The 24,658-nt window shown below is 43.7% G+C and overlaps 1 protein-coding gene across 1 annotated transcript in view; it reads right to left on the bottom strand.

The window, feature by feature from the left end:
• acot8 (acyl-CoA thioesterase 8) overlaps positions 1–24,658 on the bottom strand; it is an 86,610-nt gene that overhangs the window by 29,401 nt on the left and 32,551 nt on the right. The window contains exons 2-3 of the mRNA XM_034167632.1: positions 15,645–15,781; positions 4,921–5,146 (exon numbers count right to left, since the gene is read on the bottom strand). Coding sequence (XP_034023523.1) covers positions 4,921–5,146; positions 15,645–15,781 — 363 coding nt within the window. The remainder of the gene's footprint in view (positions 1–4,920; positions 5,147–15,644; positions 15,782–24,658) is intronic.

Below are 24,658 nucleotides of genomic sequence, written 5' to 3'. Positions count from 1 at the left end.
AAATAGACGTATTTATTTACAATAGTTTAAGTCAATGAATTAAAAGGTGCAAAGATGTGCAGCTGTGCAAAAAGGCGCTCTGCTACCGGTCGGCGCAGCGAGACGTCCTAGAAAGAGAGGGAGAGAACAAAATGAATTAGTTGGGCCCACTTAAATAAGAGACAGGGACACCGGGCCCAGGTGCCCCTGATTATGGGCCCACCCCGCTACAGAACAGCGGGGACGTCACACCCTCCCCCTTCAAAAGGGAAGTCCACTTAAGGACTTTCCAAACCAATTGCAAACAGCACAATTTTCTTTTTTTTTTTTTCTTTTTTTTTAAGTAGTACTACATTATATTTTTGTTGCACCAAAATTACATTTGGGTGCAACAGCTATACATTTTTTTTCCTTTACAAACTACTTTCAAATCTGATAGGACTAAGTTTTTTCTTCTATTTTCCATTATCAAACAAGAGAAGTTCTACCATTTGCAAAGAACCAAATTACACTTAGCTATATAAGGCTAAAGATGACACCAATTGGTAAAGTCACAAGCTTAGCACACATGTCCTCTGCTGCACCTCCAGAGTTCCGGCGCCTGAAACTGGAGAGAGGCAGAAGAGAGACAGGCACAAAAATTAAAGCAACTTTGCTTTTTCCTTTTTTAAACTGGCGCACGTGACAAAGCATCAGCCAACAAGTTATCAGAACCTTTAATATGACGACTGTCTAAACTGAACGCCTGTAGAAACAGCACTTTCAACGTTTTTTTCACACCTAAGTGACCAAGGTCATCATGGGCAACTCTGAGCACATCATCACGAAACATCTCAGGAACAACAATCTGAAAAATGGGCTCACCAACGAAGTCACCATGACATGGGACCCACTTGCGCACCAACAGACCCTCCTGCATGAAGTACCCATGAGCAGCACTCTGTACCTTGTCACCTGGAAGAACATTTTCAAACAAAACTGAAAGAGTTGGATCAGACTTTTGATGCTGACTCCATTCCTTCACAGAGACAGATGTGGGGAGCTCGGGCAACAAGACTGAGCTCTCAAGCACATCCGACTCAGACGCACGGAATTGAGCATGCGTCACGACACAAGCTGGAAACACCTCTGGACACTGCTCTTCAAACGGAGACAATGCGCATGGCTCAGGGGTCACCACGGCAAAGGAGACCTCGGCCACACCGCAGTACCAACCAAATCATTGCCTAAAATCAATGAAACCCCAGGAAGCGGCAGAGCGGGGCGCACGCCTACAATCACCAGACCATTAATAAACCCACATTCTAACATAATTGTGTGCCTCAGCACGGAGACCACACCCAGCTCCATCCCATGCATAAGGACAGAGTCACCCGTTTCTGTAGCAGAGGAGAATGGAAGCACAGAAGCCACTATAAATAAATGTTTAGCCCCTGTGTCACACAGCATCTTAATATAAACACGCTGCTCGCTCCCCACAATGGACACATACGCATCATGGATAAAAGGAGCAAAAGCTTTATCGAACTTTTTCCTGGACTTATTGTTTGAAGCTAACAGAGCAGGAGCTGAAGGTACATACATTTTACGCCTGCTTTTAGACTTAAGCACAGGAGACCAGTGGCCCGTTGCCTGACAGTAATTACACCTGCTGGAGTGCCCTCTGAATGAAGCAGAGCGACCCTGCGCAAAGGTCTGCGAGTAGGAGCGACTTTCACTGACTATAGGTTTGGTCCTAGATGGAAAAATTTCACCCACAGCCCCCTTGTGAGTCAGGACAAAATCATCTGCCAGCTCCGCTGCCTTCAGAGCGGTACTGGGTGTCTGTTCAGTAACATAAGTAGCTACATGCTGAGGAATCTTAAACTGCTCCAAGATCATCAACTCTGACAAACCCTCAAAAGTGTCAATATTCAAAGCAGAACACCAACAATTAAATTGACAGGTTAAATCTCTAATGAATTCCACGTGAGTTTGACGTTCATTTTTCTCAAAATTCCTGAATTTCTGGCGATAAGTTTCTGGGACTAATTCGTAGGATTTTAGAACCGCAGCCTTTATTTTTGCATAATCCAGACACTCTGCAGCACTCAACGCAGAATAAGCCTCCTGGGCATGACCAGTACACACGGACTGCAACAACAAAGCTCTATCACAATCCGCCCAATTTTTAACATCTGCAATGCGTTCAAACAGAATGAAAAAAGTATCTGGATCTTTTTCATTAAACTTTGGCATTAGGTGCAGACTAGCACCCACGTCAAACACGTTAGGAACAGGCCTACAAACAGCAGAGGAAAATGGTTCTTCACTCACCTCACCTATAACCTTACCATCCCGAATCAAATTCAATTTATAGTGTTCCAATTCCAATCTCATTTTTTCAGTCTCTTGTGTGACACGTTCCAATTGAACCTCTTTTTCAGCTTCAGTTCTCAGTCTCATTTGTTCCAACTGAAGTTCAGCATCTTTTCTGCTTTTCTCTTGTTCAATTTGCAGCAACATTAATTCCTTACACTGCTCAAAACTCAGTCCATCAAACAAAACAGACAGCTCGGGTTTAGAATTGACATAAAAACCTGACTGTTGCTCTCCCCCTCTCAGGACGCCTTTATTAAAGAGCGCAGCAGTGATTATATCTCTAACATCATCTTTGCGTGTATTATTTCCCACTATAATGCCATAGTGTTTAGCTATCTGAAATAAATGTTTCTTTTGACAATTTTCCAAAAAACTTTCAGAAGGAGTGGAGAAAAAATGCGAAACAGAAGCCACGGTTACAAAAAATGAATGCAAACTGCCAATCTCACATAACCAAGGCTGAGGGACAGCACGTCCCTCGGAGTCCCCCGCCCTGAACTACTTAACCCAAATCTACCTGCTTAACCTGGTCTTCTTGCGGTCTCATATGGTGGGTATTTATGCGCTAAAACCCGATGGGTCTGAGCAGCGACCAGCAAGCTGACAACCCCCAGAACACCACGGACGCGCTCCCAAGCCGAAGCTTGTAGCCACGTTCACCATTGCCTTCACAAAATAAAAGCAGGCAAATCTCCTTATGAGAAAAGCCACTAAAGCCTAACGAAGGACTCTGAAACACCATGCAGCACGAGACAGCACTTACCTTCACCTCGGATCAAAAACAAAAAAAAAACACAATTTGGCTTCAAACCTCTCGCGTGTACCCACAAACAAACAAACAAACAAACGCACAATCAGCAGGTGCGCACCGGATTCTAATCATGTAATCAGCGCGCGGCAAAGCCCCAACACAAAAAACAGGCCTAAAAACAAACTTTAACCAAATAAATTTACAAAAACTAAACACGCTGACTACAAAATTTAAATTTAAAGGACGAGCCCCCATTCTTGTCACGTGCCCGTGGCTCAGAGGACAGTGACAAGGAGGAGACACAAACGAGAGGATTAGAAAAATAGAAGTATTTATTTACAATAGTTTAAGTCAATAAATTAAAAGGTGCAAAGATGTGCAGCTGTGCAAAAAGGTGCTCTGTTACCGGTCGGCGCAGCGAGACGTCCTAGAAAGACAGAGGGAGAGAACAAAATGAATTAGTTGGGCCCACTTAAATAAGAGACGGACACCGGGCCCAGGTGCCCCTGATTATGGGCCCACCCCGCTACAGAACGGCGGGGACGTCACAACACACATCCACTTTCACGCAGTCACCCAAATTTTAACTTTGTGTTCGTCCAATATTGACTGAAATTTCACTCTTTTGTGAGCTGGCGTTCTGCGTAAATGCTTGTTTTAAGCGTGATGAGGAGTCACTACTGCCTCAGTGCGCACACACAGCGGAGCTCATGTGATACATTAATTCCAGAAGTGATTACAGGTATTTTCGGCATCCAAGGTTTGACAGAAAATGATTAATCCGCTACAAAATAATTATTTTATATAGAGTCCAGCGCACAGAGCAGGTGGAATTTGGTGCGCAAAGAGGAGAGCCGCTCCAAAAATAGCCTCTCAGGTCCTGCCTCAGTGCGCACACACAGTGATCCATTAACAAGATATTAAATCAACATACTTTTACATACAACAGACATCAACATACAGACATACTTTTATAGCAAGGAACTGTTTTATCAAGCTATAAAAAACAATAAAAATAATTACCTTAAGCTGTTCAAAATACATCCCACATGGAGCAGGAAAGAGAGGAAAAAAAGTGTCCAGATGAAACAGTCCTCTGTGATGCCAGAAGTGATTAGAAGTGTTTTCAACATCCAAGGTTTGGCAGAAAATGATTAATCCACTACAAAATATATAGAGTCCAGCGCACAGAGCAGGTGCAATTGTGTGCGCAAGAGGAGGAGCTGTTCCAAAAATATCCTCTCAGGTCCTGCGAAGGTGCCAGGCGCACGAATAACGGACTTTTTGCAGACTCATAAGCACCACGCAAATGCCTCTAAGCCGTCGCAGTAACTCGAACACAAACTGCGCCACGCTGTTGTTGCTAAATTTTGAACATCTTGAAATTAGCACCACGGTCAGAGAGGAGCCTCGTTAACTGAAGATAATGCCTCTAAGAGCCACTCTGAGCCACTATAATGCCACGACAGCTCACGAAACAAACAAAAAAAAAAAACAGGGTGAGTGGCTCCTTCTTCACTCCTTCACTCGGTGGGACCGAGGCTTTAGTGTACATCACCACCATAGACCATAACATATTATTCTGTCTGTGTACAGATTTTTAATGCCACCACTTGTAGAACATAGTTCTCATGAAGTGACAGCGAACTGAATTATGTGAATTACTGTTTTTGAAAGGAAGAGTTCTGCTTTATGAAGATCTGAGCACCGCAGTTATTCTTCACCTCCACTATGTTGACGTGACACAGAAATCACACAACTGTTGACAGGATAAGAAACCGTCAGACATTCATGAGAAAACATTTCTGCTTCTGAAAAGGTCTTTGTACCTGAGGAAGAACTGAGCGAGCTCCTCCACAGTAAGGAGATTTTCTGGTGGCGGGACCACAGGCATGGTGAACTGGTGCTGCACGGGGCTCGGCTGCTGCTTGTGGAACGAGGCTTGGCAGGTTAGGATGGACTGACCGTGCTGGATGGCCTTCACAGAACGCACGGAGAAACTCTGACCATCTCTTGTACGCTCAACCTGGTACAGCACTGGAACCTTGGGGTCCCCTTGGGGAAAACAAACCATTAAAACAGAAGGCATAACTGTTATACTGTTCAAGTCAAGACAAGAAAGGCCACTTTATCAAAATGTCACATTACTGACAGGCATAATATTAAAAAGCATTATTTTCAATGAGACGCGTTGCTTTTTAGATGCACCAGAAGCGGCACGTCAAAAGCCGAGCTAAAGCGATGCGTCTGACGGGAGTGCGCATTGCCGCTTGTCGGCAGGCTGACACGGTCAAAGTTCAACCCAATCCAACTTTCGACGCCCTGTGCTGTGACGTAGCTTCGCGCTGTCCAATAGGAACGACACGTTGGTCCAAAACACGGAGGACTAATGGCAGAAACCACTGATCTGTGCAAAAATAGAAACGTGTCACAGGACTGCTCATTTTTCTGAGGAAAACTCCTTGGAAATGTTTTTTTTGTTGTTGTTGTTTGTTACCTCAAAATTTCTGTTAAAAAAAGTTTAGAACACTTGTAATTAAAATAGCTAAATAAATCAATAAATGGTTCTTTAGAAACCTTTTATCTGTAAATTAAAACCACCTGTTATTTCAGATTAGATAATTTCTTGTTTAACATAAGGAACCTCTGACATTTATTTTTAGACAAATAAAATAACATGGAAATTTGTACATTTTTTTTTTTTTTTTTAGTCTGGTAGATTATTTATATCTCATTTCAACCAGAAAAACACACACTGTAAATAAATACAAATGATTATTATAAATGCAACAGGAAATAATTTAACAATGACTGCAGTGTGATTGTAAAGTAGGATTTCTGTGACATAAACCTCATGATGAATTTTTTTAATGGTCATTTCAACTTGTAATTTGTCAAAATATGCAACTGCCTTTAATGTTGTTATCAGGACAGAGTCATTTCTAAAATATGAATTTGAGCGCAATAAGTGGAGACCTTCTACCTGTGCAAATCTCTTTTGACTTTGATTCGTGGGCATGACTCCCTCTGTGACTGGCTTCTCAACTTCCTGACTGGCAGACCACAGTCTGTCAGGATCGGGAGAAGGACGTCAGCCACCATCACTACCAACATGGGGACCCCACAGGGCTGTGTCCTGAGCCCCATCCTCTACACCCTGTTCACCCACGATTGTGTCGCTTCCCACCCCAACAACACCATCATCATCAAGTTTGCCGATGACACCGCCGTGACAGGACGCATCACTGGCGGAGACGAGGCGGCCTACACGAGGGAGGTGGACAGTCTGGTGACGTGATGTGGAGACAACAACCTCACCGTCAACACAGACAAGACCAAGGAGATGATAATGGACATGAGGAAGGAGAGGAGGCCTCACCAGCCGCTGTTCATCCGAGGTCTTGAGGTGGAGAGGGTGAGGAACTTCAAGTACCTGGGGGTCTACATCAGCGATGACCTCACCTGGATATTCAACACCACACAGGTGGTGAAGAAGGCTCAGCAGCGGCTGTAATTCCTGAGGAGGCTGAGGAAATTTGGGATGGCAGCCAACATCCTCAGCAACTTCTACAGCTGCATCACCAAGTCAGTCCTGACCAGCTGCATCACTGTGTGGTACGGCAGCTCTACTGTGTGGGACCGCAAAAGCCTGCAGAGAGTGATAAGGACTGCGTCTAAGATCACAAGGACCCCACAACCCTCTCTGCAGAGCATCTACCACCGCAGAATCCACAGGAGAGCTGTCTCCATCATCAAAGACCCCACTCACCCCCAACATGGACTATTCACACTCCTCCCCTCAGGCCGTAGGTTCAGGACTGAGATGCAGAACCACCAGGTTCAAGAACTCCTTCTTTCCCACAGCCATTAGACTGTTAAACAGCTGAACACCCCCCTCCCCCCTTAAGGACAGAGCCCCTCATCACTGGTCACTTTATCTTCTATTGGACACTTTACTATATTACGGACACTTTATTCTATTACACTACAATACCTGTTAACTTGAATCCATTGGCTCAATTGCACTAAATCATTTACTGCTGAATGTTGCACAAAACAGTGAATGTTGCACACTGATGTACTATCATGTACATATCATGTAGGCCATTACACAAGCATATTTTATATTTCCCTTCTTACAGTGTATATTTCTTTTTATTACATTATTACATTTTATTAATGCTTATTTTATGTTATTTCATCCCCCCCACTTTTATATATATATATATGGGCAGTGGTGGGCACAGATAACCAAAAAATTAACTTCGATAACAGATAATCAGATAACTGAAAAGATATCTTTGATAAAGATAAAATGATAAACCACCCAAAAATGTATCAGAAGTTACAGATAACCGATAAATTCCAGTATTGTCTCTGGTACATTTGCAACTACTAACAAACTGAATTTGAGTTTTAACACCACGATCGCTTCTGGTAGCATCAAAAGCAACAACAGACCCAAACAACGAGCCTGCACTTCTGTCTTTGAACATCTTGCCCTCTGCTGGAAGCTCTTGTTTACTACATGACTTCCAGCACAGACGCAAGCTGAGAGCAGCCCCAAAGCCCAGCTCTCTACCCAATCACAATGCACCGGTCATGCTGAGGTCTTGGAAAATAAAGCAATGCTGTGTTATGGATTGGTGTATAAATAAAATGAATACTGATAGAATAACTCCATTAATGTAAATTCTGTCATTTGTGCAAAGTTAAAATATAACATATCTTTTAATGTTGAATAATGCACTAATTCTGAAGTTTTGTAACAAACAGACAGATCGCAAAGGATTTTGGGTAAAATGTGTCTGCTAAACACTGATTGGTTCAGTCATTCATTATGTAAACCAACACGATAATATGACATGTGTCATGTGTTGGTGTTTACAGATAAATGTGCTTTTGTAAAATATTCCATTTTTTTTATTTGTAAAAACAGGCATTTTTTACAGAGCCCTGGAAGTGTCATCGCAAAATGTTTTGCATGTGGAGAGAATGTGCACACGTTTTATTATATTGTGCACACATTTTATTATATATATGCTTATTTAGCAGGAGTAGTGGAAAAACTACAGAGGGTCGAGCATTTTCTACATAAGAAAAAAATGTCCTATTTTGGGAAAATGTTTGCTAGTTTTGAGAATTCTAACCAAGCAAATTTTTCTTACCCCATTGGCAGATTTTTTTTTTTTGCTTAATACAAAACAATTTGGCAAGATTGAGGATTATTTGACTTATTTTTAGAGGGGCAGTTTTTGCAGTGATCCCAGTTTACTTTAAACCTGTTAACACCCTGAGACAGAAATTAGTTCACCCTAAGGACAGGATCCCTAGTTACAAACAGAGCAATGTAGTGTATTCTATGAGATGTCAGAAAAACTGTAGTGAAAGCTACATAGGTGAGACTAAGCAGCCGTTGCACAAAAGGCTATACCAACACCGCAGAGAGGGCGCCGGTGGACCTCAGTCTGCAGTTTATCTCCACCTTAAAGACACTAACCACACGTTTGAGGACAAGGAAGTTAAAATCTTAAAAGTTAAAAAAGTTAAAAAGTTAAAATATGCCGCGCTCACACCGGACCCCACGCAACGGCACGAATTTGTGTCCCTCGCCTGCCGATGGATGCGCCACCATTGTCCTGTGTGTCGCTCTGCTTTTGCTGCGAAAATTCATCCCAATGCGTCATCAAACAGGAGGAGCTTCCATTCCGCTTGCCGTCAAGTCAACATGGCAGACCCTGATCACACGGAGCGAGTTGCTTTTCTCTATTTGTTGTGGAAAGCTGACAAACATCGCCAGCGGCACCGTCCTTGGGTTCACAACATCCTCATGAGACGTTCCCAATTTGGGGAGTTTCATTATTTGCTGCAGGACCTGCATCTGGATGACGGCCACTTTCAGCGGTACTTTCACCTCTCCAGGACCCAGTTTGAGGACCTCCTGTCCCGTTCACGTGCGTACATGTGAACAATTATAAAAAAAAAAAAAACTGGCTGCTGCTGCAGTTCCTCGCGCTCCCCTCATACTCTGTCATAATTGTGTTATAAACCAGTCAGCATTTGTTTTATTATACATCTGTGTAATTAACCCCTTAAGGCCTGAATTTATATAGCTGTATATAAAAAAAATGTTTTGTGTGTGTTTTTGCCTTTAAGTAGATGGTAAATAATGTTGAGATTATTAATTTCACTTTTGCACAAAAAATAAATAGTAATTTTGGTAATGACTTTGTGTTATAATGTTATTATAATAATAATAATGGTATGTTTCAAATTTGCGACAACAGGCATACTTAACAGGCGTTAAGAGGTTAATAAAATTATCTTCACAGACGGTTCATTCGCGTGCACACGTGAAAAAAAAAAAAAAAAAAAACTGGCTGCTGCTGCTGCTCGCTCTCCCCTCAAACTCTGTTGTAAATGTGAAATAAAGGACATAAGTCCTGCTCACAGGCCGGCTGCCAGAGACAGGACATGTCCACATCAAGTATAAACTCCAGACATCTTCATGTCACTACATATCCAGTCCCCGATTGTCATTACAGCGCGACAAGACAAAAACGTTCAGATTTGCACGTGATATCGCGCCAATCGCTCAAAATCGCTTTATTCGCGTCGATCACATCACATTGCATGGCTTGAACTTTTGTGGCGTCACAACGCATCCTTCAATAGAGATTACATGGCAACCTGTTGCCGCCGCCGTCGCTCGCATGGCGTCTGGTGTGAACGCGGCATTAGCCAGAGAAAAGAGATGGTTTGAGAGGGGAGTGAAGGAAGCATTATATGTGAAACAGTTGAAACCCAGCCTTAACTGGGGAGGGGGTCTGAGACACGTTTTGTCCCAAGTTTACAATGGGGTACTCAGGTCAAAGCAGTTTCAGTCTTTTGTTCCTGTAATGAGTCATTCACACCATCAGGAGAGGCATCAGTCCCATTGTTAAGAGGGACAGCTGCCCTGTCATTAGGAAGGTGCTAACTAGAGCACAATAGGTGCTAATTAGAGCAATTGTTAGTCACTAGCCAGTAGTAGTCTGCCTCTCGGTAGGAGGGGTCTGGTTAGGTTTAATACTCCAGCTTTGCTGGCTGTTATTCTTCTCTACAAGAGTCAAGACAGAAGTCAGACTACCAGAGCAAGAAATTCAGCTGAGGAAGCTTCTGCAAATAGAAGCGAAACGTCCTCGCGTCAAGCAACCCATTCCAGTTGAAGATTCTAGCTTCTCTATGTAACTAATTTAATAAGCAACATCGTTTATTTTTTAACCTTTGTGTTTCTCTCAAAGGTGCTGCTGTACCTTCCGCTGCCTTTCTGTCCTTGACGCACATGCAAAGTAGTGGTTTGGAAACATTTGAGGCACTCTGAATGTGCACTTTATGTTATTGTTTTGTGCAAAAATCAGCCTTAGTGAGAAAAATACACACAAACACATACATGTCAACCTATGCAGATTGTCCGTAAATTATACGGATTTTTCCGAGTTTCGGTGTCATACAGACGTACAAATAAAGTCTTACGGATATTCATGGTTTGGTCTGCAGCGGCTCTGTAATCAACCATTTCTGCAGCACGACTCCACTTTGATGCGTGAACCACTGAAGCAATGCTTCGATCCACTACCTCATTGGTTCTTTGATTCGCTGCTCTTCAGAAACGGCAAGTCCGCTTCTTAACTCCTCTCAAAGCCATTAAAATATCGTGAGTCACTTTTGTGTGGATTAAAGTCACTAACTGGGACTCTTGTCTTGTTGTAGTCAAGAAGTGACAATCGTCCTCCGTTCTGTTGTCTGGTCGGAATGAATAAAAACGAACTGCCGCTTTAAATAAAATGACACCTCTTTAAAACGTATTACAGACAGGAAACTACAATAGACTAAAACGCTTTTTTTCTTCCCAAACTGAGACGTCCTGCGTTCTTTATGAATTAAACATGCTGACGTGAAGCTCAGCGAGCTCAGATACAACCCCTGGCAAAAATTATGGAATCACCGGCCTCGGAGGATGTTCATTCAGTTGTTTAATTTTGTAGAAAAAAAGCAGATCACAGACATGACACAAAACTAAAGTCATTTCAAATGGCAACTTTCTGGCTTTAAGAAACACTATAAGATATCAGGAAAAAAAAAATTGTGGCAGTCAGTAACGGTTACTTTTTTAGACCAAGCAGAGGGAAAAAAATATGGAATCACTCAATTCTGAGGAAAAAAATATGGAATCATGAAAAACAAAAGAACGCTCCAACACATCACTAGTATTTTGTTGCACCACCTCTGGCTTTTATAACAGCTTGCAGTCTCTGAGGCATGGACTTAATGAGTGATAAACAGTACTCTTCATCAATCTGGCTCCAACTTTCTCTGATTGCTGTTGCCAGATCAGCTTTGCAGGTTGGAGCCTTGTCATGGACCATTTTCTTCAACTTCCACCAAAGATTTTCAATTGGATTAAGATCCGGACTATTTGCAGGCCATGACATTGACCCTATGTGTCTTTTTGCAAGGAATGTTTTCACAGTTTTACCTCTATGGCAAGATGCATTATCATCTTGAAAAATGATTTCATCATCCCCAAACATCGTTTCAATTGATGGGATAAGAAAAGTAAACTTGTGCATTTACTGATGATGTAAGTGCCTTTACCTGACATGCAGCCCCATATCACCAATGACTGTGGAAATTTACACGTTCTCTTCAGGCAGTCATCTTTATAAATCTCATTGGAATGGCACCAAACAAAAGTTCCAGCATCATCACCTTGCCCAATGCAGATTCGAGATTCATCACTGAATATGACTTTCATCCAGTCATCCACAGTCCACGATTGCTTTTCCTTGGCCCATTGTAACCTTGTTTTTTTCTGTTTAGGTGTTAATGATGGCTTTCATTTAGCTTTTCTGTATGAAAATCCCATTTCCTTTAGGCGGTTTCTTACAGTTCGGTCACAGACGCTGACTCCAGTTTTCTCCCATTCGTTCATTTGTTTTGTTGTGCATTTTCGATTTTTGAGACATATTGCTTTAAGTTTTCTGTCTTGACGCTTTGATGTCTTCCTTGGTCTACCAGTATGTTTGCCTTTAACAACCTTCCCATGTTGTTTGTATTTGGTCCAGAGTTTAGACACAGCTGACTGTGAATAACCAACATCTTTTGCAACATTGTGTGATGAATTACCCTCTTTTAAGAGTTTGATAATCCTCTCCTTTGTTTCAATTGACATCTCTCGTGTTGGAGCCATGATTCATGTTAGTCCACTTGGTGCAACAGCTCTCCAAGGTGTGATCACTCCTTTTTAGATGCAGACTAACAAGCAGATCTGATTTGATGCAGGTGTTAGTTTTGGGGATGAAAATTTACAGGGTGATTCCATAATTTATTCCTCAGAATTGAGTGATTCCATATTTTTTCCCTCTGCTTGGTCTAAAAAAGTAACCGTTACTGACTGCCACAATTTTTTTTTTCCTGATTTCTTATAGTGTTTCTTAAAGCCAGAAAGTTGCCATTTGAAATGACTTTACTTTTGTGTCATGTCTGTGATCTGCTTTTTTTCTACAAAATTAAACAACTGAATGAACATCCTCCGAGGCCGGTGATTCCATAATTTTTGCCAGGGGTTGTATATGGAAAGACATTCATGCCAATAATGTCTGAAAGGAAATGCTTTTGACAAAAACTACAGATTTTGTTTATTCCTATTTATGTCCAGAGATCAAGGATCCACCATGAAGAGTTTATTATGTCCAAAGTTTAAGGATCCAGTGACCATTTTCATATTTATTTACTTTATTCAATTTATTTTCCATGGTTTTATTAATGTATTTCCCTTAGTGACAGACAGTTCTTGTTTCTGTAAAAAAATAACTAAAGTTGACACATTCAGTTCAATAAAATTCAGCTTGACACATGAATACTTTATCTCTATTGTTCGAAATTCAACTGTGGACAAAATACTAATGATCCTGACTTTAATGTCATTGCAGCAACTCACAATTTGTGGACAAAAACCCAGTTATGTGATACCGCTATGTGGTTGTGTGTACTGTAATAAAACTGATTTTGGTGCGATTTGGAGGTTATAAGGATTTTGTGTTGATTTTATGGATTTTCTCACTTGGTTATACAGGTGGACCCTCAGAGGGGTAACAAAAGCCAAAACTTCCCCCCCCCGTCACAGGCCGAACGGTCTGCCCTGCCACCACTAGAGTGCCTTTATTAGAGAGTGGCAACATAAGGAGTCGAAAAAAATTTGGTCACGTGACTCGTGGCACCATCTTGGGGAAAAAATAGCGTCCACTGTTAATGTGTCTGCATATAAATCCAGCTATATTATTTATTTATTGACTGAAAATGCAGGTTGCTGTGCAATTGGATGCACAAATAGACACAGCAAGGGCTTCAAGATGTATAGATTCCCTTCAGATCCGAACAGAAGAAACATTTGGGAAAATAAAGTCAGCTGCGTGGGATGGAAGCGACTTCATCATCAAAGCTTTGAGAGGTAAATTTATTGTTCAGTCCCATGTACAGTAAAACTCACCTAAACTGTCATCGTATAAACCAGATATTTGCAGACACCAGACAAAAAACTCCCAAAGTTTTTGTAGTTTTCCATGTAATAAACACCGTATAACAGATTTTGTACAGCGTTTCGTTTTTTCAAACGGTGTTCAGCTTGACGTGCACCTGTTAAACACAAACGGCTGTGATTTGACACTTTTCTGCTTTTAATCCTTCATCTGCCATCATATTATAACAGTTTTTACAGTGCGCACGCTGATAAATGGATCAGAAAAGTCTGCATCACATTTACAGCACAAAGTCGGTAAAAGAGGAAAATGTTCAGTTTACCTTTGATTTGGAGGTGATGACTGTAGAAAGAAAAGCTTGTTGAAGGTCAGATTAGTCCAGAATAAAGCAGAATCCAGAGGCGGAGAACTTTAAAACTGTCACGCACGTCATTGTATGACACAGAGTTACAGCTGTGCAGCTGCATAAATCCGGCTTTAAATTAATTAAATAAATCAACATAAATTGTAAGTTTATGTAAATTTGACAGCTTATCTATTTTTAATATTTATTTTTGATAGCACCTGTACCTGGATGTGTTGCTGTATGTGGTTAAATGATTAAAAAAAAAATGTTGAAAACATGAAAGGTTCGAACCAAAAAGTCGCCGTGTTCTGACTTGACGCCACTCTCCAATCAAGGTGCTCCAGCCTTCACTGCGCATGCGTCATTTCGGAGCTCAGCAGCTCATCTGAGACACCCAAAGCGATCAAATGGTTTAATGTGATTATTAACCATCAGATGATAAAGTAAAACCTCTTAAATCATTCTAAAGTCAGTTTTAAGCATAATGGACTGCATTTATATAGCGCTTTTCCATCTGCATCAGACGTTCAAAGCGCTTTACAATAATGCCTCACATTCACCCCGATGTCAGGGTGCTGCCATACAAGGTGCTCACTACACACCGGGAGCAATAGGGGATTAAAGACCTTGCCCAAGGGCCCTTAGTGATTTTCCAGTCAGGCGGGGATTTGAACCCAGGATCTTCTGGTCTCAAGCCCAACACCTTAACCACTAGACCATCACCTCCCCCATGTGACACTTTGGAATGACCAACGCACAGTGAATGCATCACCTAGCAGCTTGTGTAGCCGGAGTGCTCTGATCGCTTCCTTCGTCTTTTATTATGAAATAATGCTAAATTTATGTGAAAATGATTGTTGTACAAAAGCTTCAGATATCTGTCATTGAGACAGATGACTGGAGGCACTTTGAAGCAGAAACGAAGTGATAATCCCTGAACCACCACTAATGACGCATGCGCAGTGAAGGCAGGGCAGACAGATTTTTAGGGAGGGACGTTCGGTTGGCAACACCCCCCTTCAGCTTGTTGAATAATTCCAAATTTTTGTGCTGTCAGAGTTCACACATTTAGTAATTCAATTTCAATTTATTTTAATTTATATAGTGCCAAATCACAACAGAGTTGCCTCAAGGCGCTTCACACAGGTAAGGTCTAACCTTACTAACCCCCAGAGCAACAGTGGTAAGGAAAAACTCCCTCTGAGGAAGAAACCTCAAGCAGACCAGACTCAAAGGGGTGACCCTCTGCTTGGGCCATGCTACAAACATAAATTACAGAAATAATTCACAGAACAATTCATGGACGAATATTAATATATAATTTGCCAGCATTAATCAACAAGAAAAACAGAAGAAATACTAAGGTGATGACAAAAGTGGAGCTAAAGCACGCCCTCTGCTGGACAAATTATGCAAAGACAACATTCACACCGCAGCTGACCTTCTGTCTCTCAGTTTCTTTTTAACTGCCATTTATCAGACATTATGTAATTGGTGATACCAGTTTATCTGCAGGTAGCTCATACCAGCTGATTATATCAGCTTGTCGATTTATTGGTCGGGGTCTGGTTCCAATCTTGGGTTTATACTTCAGCTGTGGAGTTACACTTCTGTTCATATTCACTGTTGTTTAAGTTGTGATGAAGAACATCAGGACACAGTTTCCAAAGGTCATCAGCGACATTACCTGCTCGTACAAAGTAGCAGTGGAGAGAGTGGGCGTAGAGGTTTTCACTGACTGATTTGGCGGCAGCCACAAGCGCCTGGCCCACGATTTGACCCCCGAACAAACGGCGAGAGCGCGGCACCCAGTGGTGTGTCCCCCTGAAGAAACACAGCAAGAATTATTCCAACACTGTGAATGTTGTCACCTCATGATGATGATCTATGTTCAGTTCATGAAGTACACCAGTCAGTTCCTGGGGCAGTCCCAGGCTGATGACCCCAGTCCAGTGACTGATGCATGACTTTGATGGCATCCAGAGGAACCAAACTACTGATGAACGGATGGAATCAGACTAGTGAGCCTCCTTATCCACAAACCCTGTTGCCCTACTGTGCACCACGTGGATCTGGGACTGGAAGTCCAGAGAGACTCAAGGACAAAACTGATTTTCTGAACTTCCCTCTGCAAATATCTCAAAGGCAGCATCATTTTCTTACATCGGCTATAATCAGAGCCTTGTAGGAGGAATATTACACAACATACACCTGATCATAATCAGAATGCCTTTTATTGTCATTATACATTGGTACAACGAGATTAGGGCCATCCAGTTGCAGTGCAATAAAATAGAATAAAAATAGTGCAAAAAAAATAGTGCAAGAATATATATCAAAAACAAGATATAAAGAAAAATTCAACAATGTAGGAAAAAAATATATATACAATTGACACTAATGTAAGGTGCGGCTTTGGAACTAAATATATTGCACAGAAATGTATACTGCCATGGGTGATTGGGTTATTGCACATGGTTAAGATTGCACGAGGAGGATGTTAGAGTTCATGCTAGTGTTCAATGTGGTTATGGCTTTGGGGAAGAAACTGTTTTTTAGTCTGTTTGTTTTTGTCCTTGTGAGCCTGTAGCACCTCCCTGAGGGCATCAGGTTAAACAGGGCAGAGCAAGGGTGAAAGCAGTCTTTGGAGATTGCTTTGGCTCTACTGAAGCGGCGGGAGGTGTAAATGACCAACAGGGAGGGGAGAGGGTGGCCGATGATCTTCTGTGCTGCCTTTACAACCCTCTGCATTCTCTCCCTGTCAGCAGCGGTGGAGCTGCCAAACCATAATGTGATGCAGTATGTCAGCAGGCTCTCAATGGATGAGCGGTAGAAGGCCAGCAGCAGGTCGGGGTTGAGGTTGTACTTCCTGAGGACTCTCAGGAAGTGTAGCCGCTGCTGAGCCTTCTTGAGGATAGAGGAGGTGTTGACGGACCAGGAGATGCAGTCTGAGATGAGAACGCCGAGATACCTGAAGGTGTGGACCCTTTCCACACGCTCGCCATTGATGAGAAGGGAGCAGGGTCGGTGCAGTGTTTCCTGAAGTCAATGATGATGTCTCTTGTCTTCCTAGTGTTCAGAGCGAGGTTGTTCTCTGAGCACCAGGCTGCCAGCTGCTGGATCTCCTCTCTGTAGGCAGCCTCATCACCTCTGGAGATGAGACCAACCACTGTGGTATCGCCTGCAAACTTGACGATAAGGTTGTTCTTGTGGGGCGGTCTGCAGTCGTAGGTGTAGAGGCAGCAGAGGAGGGGGCTCAGCACGCAGCCCTGTGGAGACCCGATGCTCAGCGTGCAGGTGGGGGAGAGGTGGGGGCCGAGTCTCACAGTCTGGGGACGGTTGGAAAGAAAGTCTTTAATCCAGGCGCATGTGAGAGGGTGGAAGCCGAGAGTGTCCAGTTTTGTGGTGAGTCTGTCTGGGATTATTGTGTTAAAGGCAGAACTATAATCCACAAAGAGCATTCGGACATAGCTCTGCGGCTGCTCCAGGTGGTTTAGAGCAGAGTGGAGAGCTACGGCGATGACGTCCTCTGTGGATCTGTTTGCCCTGTATGCAAACTGGTGAGGGTCAAGGTCTGGGGGGAGGTGGTCCTTGATGTACTGAAGAACCAGTCTCTCAAAGCACTTCATGATTACCGGAGTGAGGGCCACCTGGCGGTAATCATTCAGGCTGGTGATGGGAGACTTCTTCGGCACCGGGATTATGGTGGAAGTTTTCAGGCAGGATGGGATGACTGCTTGGTCCAGGGAGAGGTTGAAGATCCTGGTGAAGGTGGGGGCGAGCTGGTTGGCACATGCTGAGCACCTTGCCAGGTACTCCATCTGGGCCAGCAGCTTTCCTGGGGTTCACTGCGAGGAGCACTCGCCTGACATCATGCTCTTTTACAGTGAGTGGGGTGGTGCGGGGAACAGGTGGGGGCGGGAGTAGGGCAGGAGCAGTTGAGTGCAGCTGGGAAGATCCGAACCGAGCAAAGAAGCTGTTTAGCTCCACTGCCAGTGGTGCACTCAGGTCCGCTGTTGGAGCATCACAACCCTGGAAGTTTGTGATGTCATGTATTCCCTGCCACACCCTCTGTGCGTTGTTGCTAGACAGATGGGACTCCCGTTGTTGCACCAGTTATCATGCACATAAATACAGAGCCCCCCACCTCTCCTCTTCACGGAGTCCTTTGTCCTGTCTCAGTGTAGCAGCGTGCGGCCAGCTAGCTGCACGCTAGTGTCGGGTATGTCCGGGTGTAGCCAGGTTTTGGTGATAATAAGCATACAGCAGTCATGAACATAGCGATTTCCAGCGAGTTGTAAATCCAGGTCGTCCGTTTTATGCACCAGGGATCTGGCATTGGAGAGAAACGGTCGGGAGGGGTGGCTTGTGTGGTTGTTTGCGTAGCCTTAGCATAACACCAGACCTGCAACCTCGCTTCTGCTTCCTCTCCCTCCTCCGTCTTCGTCGCCTCCCAGATCCGATAACAATCCACAGAGAGCCCGGCGGTCTCGCTATGTCCTGCATGTGGTGAAAATCGCTCGAAACAGATATCTGATGTAAATGTCCAATATCCAACAGCGACTGGTGGGTGTACTGCGAGCTCACAGCGCAGATAGTGCCCAAAAATAAATAAAACTGTAGAAAAATAAAAAGAAACGAGCACTGAACAGAGAGCCGAAAAGCCGCCGCACCACCTAGGCACGCCGCCATCTTAAACGTATATGTGGTTACATTTATGAATTCTTACATTTATGAATTTAATTTATGAAATCTGGTTACATTTATGAATTCTACAGAAAACTCAAATCACAAACTTCAAAGCTATCCACATGCCCCATCAAAGCAGCCATCATAGCACTACTATTATTCTGAACACTACTGTAAGTTCCATTGAAAGAATGTAAAATCATTCATTATTTGTTTTATATAACGGCTAAAATAGATCCTTGTCATTTGATGTTTTATTAATTTATAAACAGAAAAGGGACTTACATTTTGGTGTTCCACTGCTGCTAAAGTCCAAATTGTGACGTGTAGTCCAATGATGCTGTGCACTGACTTCAGACTTCCATTAAAAGAAAAGAAAAGAAAAAAAAAAAGACTGTGTAGTTCCTCAGTCCAGCCAAAAATCACTTCAGCTTTTCATATGAACAGCTGTTCATGCATCCAGATGGCTTACAGCAGAGTGGATTGTGTGTGTGTGTGTGTGTGTGTGTGTGTGTGTGTGTGTGTAGGGCCGTGAAATGAAAATTGTGAAATCCGAGGAAAATTCGCAGGGGGTCTGGGGGGCACAGCCCCCCTGGAGCCCCAGAAACCAAATTAAATTTTCCATTTACTTATACTTTTTCAGCATCTCCTGGAAGAACAAATCTCAAAATTAGTGCTTATTTAAATGATCCTCGATTCAACCTTTCATTTGAACCATCAATGATCATGTTGAAATAACAGAATATGATGTGAAAGTAGGACCTGGTATGATTTTCCTTTTAACTGTAAACCAAATTATGCATTAACTCAGAACATTTAAATGACATGAAATTCATGAAGACTGAAAAGACTGTAAAAGCATTTCAAAAACCACAGCTAAAGATTGTAGAATATTTTGAAAATCATGGTAAAATATCAATAACATACCTTATAGTAAAAAAGCCACATATTCTTGTGCAAATTCCTGTAAATCCACTCAAAGCCACAATAATGTAGACTTTTTTCCCCATGAAAAAAGTCTACATTAACAAAAACTAATTTACATTGTTGTAAATTCATGTTGCCTAAATTCATTCAAAGCCACAATGTCTTTTTTCTCAATGAAAAAAGTCGAGATTAATGAAAGAAAAAAGGCACAATCTTTTCTGAAATCCTGTTTGAACAGCACAATGTTTATTTTCCAGAGAGAGAAAAATATTTTTACCAGTTCGCTTTTCCCGTTTATCTTTCAGGTGTGTTCATGAAGTCAGCAACAATTCCACGGATTCTTGTCCTTATCACACTTTTTCAAACCCTCTTTCTCGCCATCTTCTCTCTGTCTGATGTCGCTCCATGACACAGACATGCTGCAAAATTCTTCTTTGAAAAACTTGAAAGTTCTAAAAGTGTGCGATGTCCACATGCTACGTTTAGCTAAGCTACGCACAGGAGCCACACAGTGTCACGGCAGCAACCAACCAGTCCCGCTTTATGACAACTGTCGTAACAGCCAGGCTTTGAGTGCCTTTTATTCTCCTCGAAACTCTGCGGATCTGAGGAAACTGATATGTATCTGTAACACACAGTTCAGTGTCCGGACTTATAAAACTTGCATGATGTCGTAAAAAAAAAAAGAACGCTTTGCGATAAGCATTTTAAAAACTCAGTAACGATCATGATTAAAGAGTACAACACTAACACCCCACCCCCCCACCCCATCTGCGGAGTTTTCACAGCCCTGGTGTGTTACAAGAATTAGCAACATCAGTTAGCTCATTCAAATCATGTCTCGGTAGAGTTGGTTTGCCCGGCGCGGACGAGGACGTGCGTGCGTGTGCAGACTGCAATGGTACCAAACGTATGTGTTGGGAAAGTGTCAGTACACGGACCCACAACAGGGGGCGCAAATGAACGGACAATGGAGAAAGTCAAATAACAAGGCTTTACTGTTGTGAACGTGCACAACGAATACAACCAATCATGGAAATAGACAACAGTCAATTCACAAAAGTGTCGTGTGGGCAGGCTCGAAGATAGGAGACGCCTCTCCAAGGTAAGACCGGAACCACACGGCTTCCTCCGCCACAGGACCCCGGGAATACTGGAGCCGCCAAGTCCCGAACTCCCAGGTGGCCACTGCCTCCGCGTGTCGGACCTGGTACTGCTGACGAGGAACAAAGAACAGTTAGATGGGGGCGCGTTTGCACCCAAGACTCCGAACAGCAGGGAAGTTACCTCCACCTCTCGTTGGAACAGTAATCCACAATTTAAGCACTAATCCAAAAGGATACACTCCGTCAGCTTTGATACGTTACCTTTCAGGTAGAAACGATATCTCGGCAATGAGGTGGAGATGCTGTCCTGCTGATATACCCCACTGATGATTGCTGTCAGCTGTCTCAGGTGATGGGTGACAGCAGTCACCTTGGCTGCTCCTGTGAGGCGGCGGCGCCCTCTGGTGCCTGGAGCCCGCACTCCAGGCAGGGCGCCCACTGGTGGTGGTGGGCCAGCAGTACCTCCTCTTCAGCGGCCCACACAACAGTATGGAACCAAATTTGCACTCTAAATGAAACCAAACTGCACTCCAAATGCAATGCCACACAAATGGGATGAATTAATCCATGTCATGTGACATACAAAGCACCAATCAAATGACAAGGATCCACTCAGCCATTATATAATCAGAGCTAACATCTGGGATTTCTCCAGAAGTTTGGTTTAGGAGTACGTGTCAAAGTCTTCAGCAACTGTGTTGTGATTTGGAGCTATAAAAATTGAAATTCAGCAGAATCTGAGAGGGGACCTGGGAAAACTGTGTGATTTGTTTTGCAAAGACCCATTTCTCAAGATGTCTCAAGACAGGACACTCATCAACCACCACTGGGCCGCTTTGGGGTGGACATTTGACAGGTGACACATTCTGCTGATTCCACTTCCACCATCAAATCTTTGAAAAACACCACAGTGCACAATCCCAGATCCACGACAGATAGACACGTAACCGCTATCAATCACAATCAGGATCCCTAAAGATAAAAAAGGAGCCCACAGGGAAGAGCATGATGAACACGAAGATGTTCAGGCAGGTCCTATAGAAAAGTAGAGAAAAGTCTACTTTCTCAAAAGCCTGGTTAGATTTCTTGCTGTTTAAGATGCTGCACAACAGCCACTGATTTGTCATCTTCAGGTCTGTGGAGAGGTTTGGGATGAAGAATGAACCATCTTCAAGGACCTAAATAAGTCCACCGGAATCACCTATTTGGTTGTCATATATACGCATTTCTTTTTCCTTACATTTTTTTATTTTATTTTGGCAACAACAATTAAGCAGTGAGGCTGAGAACAGAAAGGTTTATTACAGTACACAACCGACTGGATATAGACCACGGAACCTGGAGCACAAAAACACAGACTACATACACAACCTGGAGCACAAAAACACAGACTACTGAACCTGGAGCACAGAAACACAGACGACTGAACCTGGAGTGCAGAAACGTAGACAACTGAACATGGAGAGCAGAAACAAGCAGCGCAGAAACACAGATGACAGAACATGGAGCACAGAAACATGGAGAGCAGAAACATGGAGCGCAAAAACACAGACTACGTACCAACCTAGAGCATAAAAACACAGACGACTGAACCTGGAGCGGAGAGCAGAAACACAGACAAGTGAGCCTGGACAGCAGAAACACAGACTACGTACCGAACCTGAAGCATAAAAACAAAGACTACTGAACCTGGAGCGGAGAAACATGGACTGCAGAAACCCAGACTACTGAACCTGGAGCGGAGAAACACAGACTACTGAACCTGGAGCGGAGAAACACAGACTACTGAACATGGAGCGGAGAAACACAGACTACTGAACATGGAGCACAGAAACACAGACTACCGAACCTGGAGCGGAGAAACACAGACTACGTACCGAACCTGGAGAGCAGAAACACAGACTACTGAACATGGAGCACAGAAACACAGACTACCGAACATGGAGCACAGTAACGCACATTACGTACCGAACCTGGAGTGCAGAAACCCAGACTACTGAACCTTGAGTGCAGAAACATGGAGCGCAGAAACCTAGACTACTTAACCTGGAGTGCAGAAACCCAGACTACGTACCAACCTAGAGCATAAAAACACAGACGACTGAACCTGGAGCAGAGAAACACCGACGACTGAACCTGGAGCAAAGAAACACTGACGACTGAACCTGGAGCGCAGAAACATGGAGAACAGAAACACAGACTACTGAACCTGGAGCCCAGAAACACAGACTATGTACCGAACCTAGAGCACAAAAACACAGACTACTGAACCTGGAGTGCAGAAACATGGAGCACAGAAAAACCGACGACTGAACACGGACAGCAGAAACACAGACTATGTACCGAACCTGGAGCATAAAAACACAGACTACTGAACCTGGAGCGCAGAAACATGGAGTGCAGAAACCCAGACTACTGTACAGAAACATGGAGCGCAGTTGTAGTACATCTTACCAATAAATATCTGTTGATGGGTCACTGTATAGCTACTGTACATAATTAGCCACAGTCCTTCAAAACATGAAAACGCTTGCTATCCACCAGGAGAACATCATGGAAGCTTGCATCCAACTTCATAATATGCGACAGGACAGGGATGAACCTGTTAGAGCATTCGTTGCCCACTTGAAAGGACAGGCTAGTGTATGCAATTTCTCAATTACATGCCCCAAACCTGGCTGTGCACAGGATGTGGACTATAGTGATGATATGATATGCGATGCACTGATACGTGGAATCTGTGATGATGAAATCAGTCTAGGCATCCTTGTCCAATCTAATCAGAAATTGACATTAGAGGACACTATTCAAGCGATCGAGACCAAGGAAAGTTGCAAGCGCTCGGCCAGGTGCCTCTTCCTTGGCACTGACACAGTTACTGCAGCAGCCACCAGCTCCTACAGGCATCAGGAGAGATCACGTTTACAGACCAGGAGTAGCAGTACTCCCCATCTCAACCAGGGCAACCCCTCGTGTGACTATTGTGGCAGGCAAGGTCATTCTGGCAATAGGAAGGAACGCATGAAGGCATGCCCCGCCTATACCAGCCTCCCATGTGTGCCAAGTGCGGCCTACTGCACCACCATGAGAGTGTCTGTCGCCGCTCACAGCGGCAGAAGACATCTGAATCCACCCCAGCCCCAGGCGGTGCCACAGCAGTGTTTGAAACCCTGTGCTCCATTGAGGCCCTCTCCTCATGCAATGCTGCCCGCCAGCCCCCCGATGACCCCACGGTGGCCCAAACTATCTAACTGGAACATCATGTGTTTAATGACCTGTGTGAGGCATGGGAAAGGCATACATCAGACCCCCAGCCCTTCATAGAGGTCTCTAAGCAGGCAGTCCCTTTGTACACTAGTGATATTGGCCTTGTGCCCACATTCCTTAGCCCCTGCAAGCCTGTCACTGTCCCCATTATAGCTGACACAGGGTGCCAGTCCTGCCTCGCTGGTGAGTCAGTCCTGTTGAAGCTTGGGTTACAGTCCCGACATCTGATCCCCGCTACAATAAAGATGTCTGCGGCCAACAGCCTATCCATCAACATACTGGGAGCTATACCTCTCCACATATCAGGCACCTCCCCAGCCGGTGATCCATGCACTACTCATCAGCTTGTTTATATCACACCATCAACTGACAGATTCTTCCTATCCAAACAGGCCTGTGTTGCACTCAGAATCATCCCCTCCAGTTTCCTAACTGTTGGTGCGGCATACTCGCTCACTACTCATACCGAGCCCACTTCACGTGATTCTACTGTACTGCTCAACGAAAAACTCCTGTGTGATTGCCCTCAACGACAGGCTCCATCGCCATGCCCTATATCTCTTCCATTCCCCGCCACTGAGGAGAATCGCGATAGACTGGGGAAGTGGCTGCTGGACGACTATGCATCAAGCACATTCAATATCTGTCAACATCAGCCCCTCCCCATGATGTCAGGTCCCCACATGCACCTCATTATAGATCCGGATGCTAC

This window comes from Thalassophryne amazonica, chromosome 3 (genome assembly GCF_902500255.1).
Source record: "Thalassophryne amazonica chromosome 3, fThaAma1.1, whole genome shotgun sequence".
NCBI lineage: Eukaryota > Metazoa > Chordata > Actinopteri > Batrachoidiformes > Batrachoididae > Thalassophryne > Thalassophryne amazonica.
Note: the sequence above shows the minus strand (reverse complement) of the source record. Positions and strands in the feature narration are given on the sequence as shown.